The sequence below is a fragment of the Tupaia chinensis genome, unplaced genomic scaffold (assembly GCF_000334495.1).
Source record: "Tupaia chinensis unplaced genomic scaffold, TupChi_1.0 Scaffold141293_1, whole genome shotgun sequence".
NCBI lineage: Eukaryota > Metazoa > Chordata > Mammalia > Scandentia > Tupaiidae > Tupaia > Tupaia belangeri.
The window spans coordinates 304415-312889 of NW_006201156.1; the positions used below are offsets into that span (position 1 = coordinate 304415).

The window sequence follows — 8475 nt, forward strand, 5'->3', positions numbered from 1 at the left end:
CCGCTCCATGTGATTTCCGGTCCCACTGAGCCAGCGGGGCAGGGGAGACGCCAGTGAGTGGCTGTCCTTTGGTTCTGACATCACTCAGTTCTTAAACTCTGTGTCTTAGTACAGGGGTGCTGAGGGCTAGGGCATGGGGAGTGAGGAGGGCAGCAGCACTGGACTCCCCCGTGTTAGTGCAGGGGTGCTGAGGGCTAGGGCATGGGGGCGTGAGGAGGGCAGCAGCACTGGAGCCACAGTGGGGCCCCTTCCCTGATCCCGCAGGGATACCTCTGTCGTGGTGCCACCTTGATATGCTTTGTGGCCAGGGTGCTGAAGGACTGTGTGCCCCACCGCCGCTGGGTGTGACTAAGGGTGGCCTCGCAGAGCCAGGTGGGCGGGGCTCACTGCTGCTAAACCGGCCCAACCGCTGGTGAGCCCCGCCCCCTCAGGTGCACTGTCTTTGGGAAGGGACTTCCTGGGCCCCAACCCTGAGCTGCTTTGGCCTTAATCAATTACTTCTGTACCATGGTTTCAAATCAAGCACCCCCAGGGGGGTGACCACACTGCAGTTCCTTCTCCATTCTGCTCTTGGGACTTGGGGTATGCATGCACACGCCCCTGGTATGATTCCCAAGCCTCTGGGTCCTGGACTTGACCTGCATAGCCGGCCACGTGGGCTTCAGCACCTTAACCGACACGCCACCGGCCGGCCCTGGTTTGGAGTCTTAATATTGGCCTGCCCCAGTGCACCCCTCTTCTAGTCACTTACCCTGGAAAACCTTCCAGCCCCTGTGCCCCTCCCCTTCTTCCAGGAAGCTTTCTTGGATTGCCCAGACAGCCAAGAGGACAGGAGCCAGGCCTGCATTTTGCCGGGCCACCAGTCCCAGGATGGGCACAGAAAAGCCAGTGATTGGAGGAAGAATGGAAAGACAAGGTGGCCTTCCTGTTGCCCGTGGCCTCCGGGGACTGCCCCCACCCCCATAAGGTCCAGCTGGGTCCTGCCGCAGGACCAGAGTCTCCTGGGGCCATGGCCCCATGTCCCCCCAGGTCTCTCGGGTACTTCCCTTTTCGGTGGGTATTTTTAGCTGGTTGTAAACAGTTACTGAGGGCTCCCACGCCCCATTAAGCAGGAGAGGTTTGGTGGGGGAGGCAGGGTAGGTGCCCCTTGACCTACCCAGCCCTTAGCACGTGCCTGGCTTTGGGGGTCCCCCCCAGGGCAGGGAAAGGGCAGCCGGGGTGTCTGGGCTCTCGGTTCCCTTCATCGCCCCCCGACAGCCTGGGCTCCCAGGAAGGGTTCCTGAGGCTGTGGCCACCAGCCTCAGCACTGGGCACGGTGCCCAGCCTGCTCCCGGGACCCCAGCCCAGGGGCTGCTGGGAGCAGGGCTTGGGCAGGAAGTTGGTGAAGTATCTGGCCCTGCCACATCCCAAGGCCCCTGTCCTTCAATCTTGGGGGTGGGGCGACAGCTGCTGGCCTTTGGGGTTAAATATAGTCCTATCAGTTATGGGACGTCCTTGTGCAGCCGAGCTTCCCTTTCTGTTCATTCATTTGCTCTTTTATTCATTCATTCAGCACGGCTCACTGAGCTGGTGTGGGGTGCAGCACTGAGCCCTCCCAGCGGTGCAGAGCTCCCAGGCCGCCCTCAGCCCCAGATGGCCGGCAGGGCAGGGAGATAGACCCCTGATGGGACTTTGCAGTGAGCTGCTTGTTTTCCATCCCATTTCAGCAGGAATAGCCACATGTGGTTTTTTAAAAATCACCAAAAAAGGACAAAATAGAAATCCATAGTAAAGGGACCAGCACATGGCATAATGGTTACGTCGCTGGACTCCCATGTAGTTGACTGCAGTTTGAGTCCTGGACCTGGTGACTTAAAACTCAGCGCTAGACACGTGTGCGTGCGTGCCCAAAATCCCGAGAGGAGAAGGGATTGTGGCATGGCCATCCCCCCCGGGAGGTGATTTCTCGCTTTTTGTCTCTCTTTGTCTCCCTGGTGAACTCACGTGCCCCATAGCAAAACAAGAGCAAAAACAAACAAAAACAAAAACTCTAAAAAAAAAGAAAGAATGATAGTAAAAAGTAAATTTCTCACCAATTCGATCCCACTCTCCTTCCCATCCCAGAAGCAATTCTAATGCCATTCTCTCTGTCTTCCCCAAAACAGTGCGGGCATATGGGTTTAGGCACATACTGTGCATTTTTAAAAACACAATTTGTGGGACCAGCAGTTAGCGTAATGGCTATGTCGCTGGACTCCCATGTAGTCAACCATGGTTCGAGTCCAGGACCCGGTGGCTTAAACTCACACCGGGCGCGTGTGCGTGCGGGCCCAAGATCCCGAGAGGAGAAGGGAGGAGAAGGGATTGCGGCGTGGCCATCCCCCCTGGGGGGTGATTTCTCACTTTCTGTCTCTCTGTCTCTCTCTTTCTGGTGAGTGCACACGCCCTGTAGCAAAAATGTCTAGGAAAAAAAAACTTAAAAAAAAAACCATAAAAACATAATTTGTAAGGCTGGCCCCATAGCCCTGTGGTTAAGGCGAGCCGTACCCCACTTGGCCAGCTGTGGTTCGAATCTCAGCCCCAGCAGCTTGAAAACACGCTGGGCATGCTTGTTTGCTCATAGAGGAGAGAAACAGACTAATGAGGTACAGCTGGTAGCACCCCTTAGCTCTCCATACCCACCCCGGCCTTTCTTCACAGCCTGTTCAAACTTCCCAAAGTCGAGATGACAGTGTAACCAGAGCTCACGATCTTCCATCCAGATGTACCAGTTCTAATATTCCTCATGATAAAAAGTATGTTCAAGGGCCAGCAAGTGAGTCAGGTGCTGGACTCTCACATGGCCAACTACAGTTTGAATCCCGGAGTAGGTGGCTTCAAAGTCATGCCAGCCGCATGTGTGTGCGTGCCCAAAATCTCAGGAGAATGGAGGAGAGGGGGTTGTGGGTGGCCATCCCCCCGGGGGGAATCTTTCACTTTCCTTTTGCTCTCTGTCTTTCCAGCTAGCACACGCACCTTATGGCAAAACCTTAAGAAAAAAGTATGGGGGTTAGCAGGTGGCATGATGGTTAAGGTAACAGGACTCCCACGTGGCCAACTGCAGTTCACGTCCCAGACCTTGTGGTTCTCGCTCATGAGTATATGTGCCACATAGCAAACTAAAAATAATGCTACTGATAAATAAAAGTAACTATCAATAAATCTTTCTTTTTTTTGGAGGGGAGAGGATTTTATTTTTCTATAGGGTGCTTGTGCTCACCAGAAAGACAGAGAGAGACAGAGAAACAGAAAGCAAGAAATCACCCCCCCAGCGGGGATGGCCACGCCGCAATCCCTTTTCCTCCATTCTCCTCGGGATCTTGGGCACGCACACAGATGCGCCCAGCATGAGTTTAAGCCACCGGGTCCAGGACTGGAACCATGGCTGACTCTGTCGGGGTCTAGCAACTTCATTACATTTTCTGGTCCCCACATTTAGAAAATTGACATTTTGAAAGTCTATTTGTTTCTTTTCTTTTTTCTTTTTTTTTTTTGAGAGGTTTTCACTATAGGGCGCGTGCACTCACCAGACAGAGAGAGACAGAGAGACAGAAAGCGAGCAATCACCCCCCAGGGGGGATGGCCATGCCGCAGTCCCTTCTCCTCCATTCTCCTCTCGGGATCTTGGGCACGCACGCACACGCGCCCGGTGTGAATTTAAGCCACCGGGTCCGGGACGCAAACCGTGGTCGACTACATGGGAGTCCAACAACATAGCCATTATGCTAACTGCTGGTCCTGAAAGTCTATTTGTTTATATCTTCCATGGGTGGGAGAGACAGGAAGAGACAGCAGCCCGATAGGGTCCTGACACCACCATCCACTCCCAGCCTCGGCTAGTTCCAGGTCCTGGGCACAAATCTGGAACCTGCTCCTGGGTCAGCCCCACGGAGCGTTGCATTTCACTGCGGGGCCACCGTGGAGTCCATACTGCCGCGGTGTGTCCCAGATGAGCTTTAGAGTTGTTCTTCCCTGCAGTCTGGAGTCGCATTCCAGATCACTCACTGAATCTTGTTTTCATGGTTCTTTTTCTTTTTTAAAAATTACTTTATTTAACATTTATGTATTTATTTTCGTTTGACCAGAGAGGGACAGAATGAGAGAGAAGGAGAGAAAGTGAGAAAGCAAGTCACCAGGTCCGGGACTCAAACCACTGTCGGCCACATGGGAATCCAGTACTCTTAACCACCGCGCCACCTGCCGGCCCCACCTTTCTCTTTTCTTTGTTTTATTGACAGAAGGAACTCGTATGCTTGCCTGAGAAAGACAGAAAGCATCCCTCTTTTTTTTTTTTTTTTTAACAGAGATTTCTGCTATAGGGCACGTGCACTTGCTAGAGAGACAGAGAGACAGAGAACAAGAAATCGCTCGAACGGGGGTTGGCCACACTGCAGGCGCTAGACTCCATTCTCCTTCCAGGGTCTTGGGCACGCGTGCACATGTGCGTGGTGTGAGTTTCAAGCCGCCTGGTCAGGGACTCGAATCGCAGTCGACTATGTAGGAGTCCCGTGACGTAACCATTGCTCCGTCGCTGATCCTGAGAGACACCATCTCTCAGTGGGACATGGTCACGCCAGTCTCCTCTCCATTCTCCCTCCTGTTAGGACTTCGGGTTGGCATCCGGTGTGTTCTTTGAGACTCCAGAACTGGGATCCGAACCGCAGCTGGCAGTGAGGGTTCGGTTCTCTGTGCACAAGGTCTAGCCAGGGCTCCAGGCCAGTCCTGCTTGATCTGCACATTCCCAGCCCCCACTGCTGTTGCGTTTTGCTTTGTACCGATGACACTGGCACTAAAAGTCTGGCCTGCTGTTTGGGCACGGGCGCTGGGTCCGAGCTCCGGGGAGTACCTGTGGCGGTGCCGTGGCGTGTGTCATGCGTGGCCACAGGAGCACACAGTGCTGGCCTGGCTCCTTCCTGGGGGCGCAAAGCAGATCTCGTGGGGGCCTTTTCCTCTTTCTGGGTGCCCTGAGTGTCGTGCGGGAAGTGCATCTGTCCTCTCCCCGGTGATGGCGACTCCATCACGTGAGCTGGTACCTTGCCACGGACTGGCCAGGTCCCTGTGGCACTGGAGGCTGCCCTGGCCCACGGGGCTGCAGCCGGGCTGCTCTCTTTAGGGAATCTGCTGCCCCGGGATCCAGGCCCCTCTCGCCGGCACATGACGCTGCAGGGCCACTCCTGCTGCACTTGTTAGGCGTGGGGGCGGGGAGGTGGGCAGGCGCAGGTGTCCTGCTTGGATGCGAGGCCCAGAAGGTTCCAGCAAGGGAGGTGACTTTGCCAAGGTCACACAGCGAGCTGGTGGCGGAGCCCCGGCCCCCAGGACAGTGTTCCTGCCCTGCCTCAGGGTGGCCTGGCCCTGGTCCAGGGCCCCCTCATTCTGGCAGCCCCACCCAGCCAGGCTCTCAGCCTCTGCCCTGGTACAAGGGACCTGCTTCCTGGGGGTGCCCCAAGGAGGGAGCCCCCAGTCCAGATGGGGAGGCTGCTGAGCCATCCTTGGCTGGTGGGCTCACTGCGGGGGCTGCCCAGAGGGTCTGAGCCCCACCTGGGGTGTCCGCGGAGAGGAGGGTGCAGGCTGTGCTCCTGGGGCTCGGGCGGTCACCCCAGTGCTGAGCTGCCCTCAGAGTCACAGGGTTACCAGCAGGTCCTGCACAGATGGGGACTCTGGGTCCCAGTCACAGCCGGAAAAGCAAAGGTGGTGGGTTTGGCTCCTCTCTCCCCTTCCTGGTCCTCCGGGACAGCCCACCCTGGTCACCCTGGGCATGCCCCGTCCTGAGCACCACCTCCTCCGTCCCGTCTCCCTCCAGGGAAACTGCATCGACATCTGATGGGACCTCCTGGGCGTGGTGTGGTCCGTGAGCTGGGAGGACTGGCCGAGCAGCCTAGGAGTCCCCGCTCCGCAGGGACAGGGTGCTGTCGAGGGGTGACCCCGTCCTCTCGGGCCTCACCGGAGAAGTGGGATAACAGTGCCTCTGTGTCCCAGGGCTCTTAGAGGATCCGGCGAGTGAAACGTGCCAGGGACAGGGCCTGGCACAGAATAAGTGCTCAGAAAACGGGGCCTGTTATTACTTTTATTATTATCATCAAGGCAGCGGGGAGGCGGCGGCGGCAGCTGCAGGCCGGGAAGGGAGTGTTTGCAAACTGACAGCTGGGGAGTGACTAACCGCGCAGCCTCCGCAGCAGGCAGGGCATGGGGGTGCGTGGAGCTGCCGGGCTCCTCTTCAGAGGGCCTGGAGATGGGGTTGTGCCAGCCCCAGGGGGCCCTGCCCCAATTCTGGGCTGTCACCCCTAAGTAGCAGTGTGGTCTTGGGTGAGTCATTCAACCTCCGCTTCCTCCTCTGGAAGGGGGATAAGAGCTCACAGCTCCCTTCTGGTATGCGGTCCACGGTTGGGGGGTGGGTCCTGTGAATATGGGGGCTCAGGGGCCCTGCCTGCACAGGGGCGGTGGAGGGAAGGAAGCCCTTTTGTCTGGGGAAGAGGAGGCGGGCTGCCCGAGGGGGTCCCTGTCCCCTGAAAAGGATTTCAGGGCAAGAGATACAGGCCCCGAGGAGTTGATCCTTTGGCTCAGGGATTACCTGTCAGTAGACTGGGTGTGGGCCTGGCTCTTCCCCACCCCTCCTCCTCAGCTCTCCCCACCGCCCCCTGCGGACACCCCAAGCCCCGCCACCCTCTCCATCACACCCTGTTTTTCTCCTCATGTTGGCACTGGCAGCCCCTGCCACCTGGCATGGTTTACACCAGGCCCACTGAGGCCGGCCCTCCCACCGACTGACTAGGGTGCTGCGGGCTGTGGAGGGTCCTGGAGCCCTGTGGGCAGAGCGTGTCTCCACTGGCACCCACGCAGGCCTCAGCTCCCATGCCCTCTCCTCCAAGAAGCCCGCCTTGGCTCTGGAGGCCTTGTCACTTCAGCCCAGACTTGCACTAAGAAAACTCCCCCACTGCTGGCCGTGGGGAGAGTGTTTGTGGCCGGCAGCCCTCCCCCAGCCTCCCCTCCATCGAGCCTGGCGTCAGTGCTCCTGGAAGAGCTCCCCTTCGCACACGGCGACCACCCGGTTTCCTGGTCTGTAGGAAGCGAGCAGCAGAGCAGCGCCGGCCCCTCCGCTTCCTGAGCGGGCCCACAGCTGCCATGTGGGGAGGGAGCCCAGGCCTGTGCTGCAGCGTGTGTGTGCAGCCCCGGCGCAGGGTGGCCAGGCAGCCTTCATGGGCCTTGGCGTGGCTGAAATCAGTGTACGCCCCAAAGGCTCCGGTAGGGGTACAGCCCGGGGAGCGCCCCCAGAGTCAGCTCATAGGCATGCGTCCAGCACCCCCCCAAGGACACCCTGCCAGTCCTGGGGGGCTCACGTGGTCTGGCTAGCACCAGGCGTGGGGCTGGCGGCTGAGGGCAGAGTGCTGCTAACCCTCGAGCATCCTCACTCTGGGCCATCTGTCGCCTGGAAGCCCTGGCCCCGGTGCTCCCGCCGCCTCCTGTGTCCCTGGGTCCTCTGCCTGCTGATCCTGGAGAGAACCGTCCGAGACGCCTGCCCGCACTCCCGGGGAAGGCAGGTCTCGGCGACAGGCTGCCCAACACACACCCTCCGTCTCCCCTCCTCTCGCCACAGCTCTAATGGTACCCAGTGACAGGCCGGCCTTCCTGTGACACGGGGACGCCAGATCTCCTGAGAAGATGTCGGCAATACAGGTACCATGGGGGCAGGGGCCCAGGGCATCCCAGCAGCCTCAGGTGCTTCGCAGAGTGGGCTTGGCTCTCCCCCCTCCCTCCCCCCCCAGGCCCTGGATGTGGGACGCCAGCACGCGGTCAGCCCCGGGCTGGGCAGTGGGGACTCAGCTGGAAGGGACCCGGCATTCTGGGGAAGGGAGCTCGCTGTCCCCCAGGGCCCGGCCCTGCCCCGGCTGCACGCCCACGTGTCGCCCGCCCCGCAGGCCGCCTGGCCGACCGGGACAGAGTGCATCGCCAAGTACAACTTCCATGGCACCGCCGAGCAGGACCTGCCCTTCTGCAAGGGGGACGTGCTCACCATTGTGGCCGTCACCAAGGTACTGGGGCTGGGCGCCCACCCCGCCTCACCGTGGGGCTGCGAGGAGGGCCTGAGAGCTGGCTGCCCTGTCCCCAGGACCCCAACTGGTACAAAGCCAAGAACAAGGTGGGCCGCGAGGGCATCATCCCGGCCAACTACGTGCAGAAGCGGGAGGGCGTGAAGGCGGGCACCAAGCTCAGCCTCATGCCGTGAGTACCCGAGGGCCAGGCCTGCAGGGGCGGGGAGAGGAGGGCCTGGGAGGGTGGAGAGAGGGGCAGCAGACGGGGGCCTTGGGTACGCATCCCAGAGGGGTCCCTTCAGAAAGCGGAGCCTGAGGACGCGTGGGAGAGGCGGGAGGGCTCTGGGCTCCACCGTGACCCGGCCGGGCTGCCCCCAGCTGGTTCCATGGCAAGATCACGCGGGAGCAGGCGGAGCGGCTGGGGGGGCCC

The 8475-nt window shown here is 59.5% G+C and overlaps 1 protein-coding gene across 1 annotated transcript in view; it reads left to right on the forward strand.

The window, feature by feature from the left end:
- The window catches only part of CSK (C-terminal Src kinase), a 23815-nt gene that overhangs the window by 5776 nt on the left and 9564 nt on the right, over positions 1-8475 (forward strand). The window contains exons 2-5 of the mRNA XM_006163025.3: positions 7610-7689; positions 7932-8045; positions 8123-8235; positions 8424-8461. Of these exons, the coding sequence (XP_006163087.1) occupies positions 7675-7689; positions 7932-8045; positions 8123-8235; positions 8424-8461 (280 nt within the window). The 5' untranslated portion in view covers positions 7610-7674. The remainder of the gene's footprint in view (positions 1-7609; positions 7690-7931; positions 8046-8122; positions 8236-8423; positions 8462-8475) is intronic.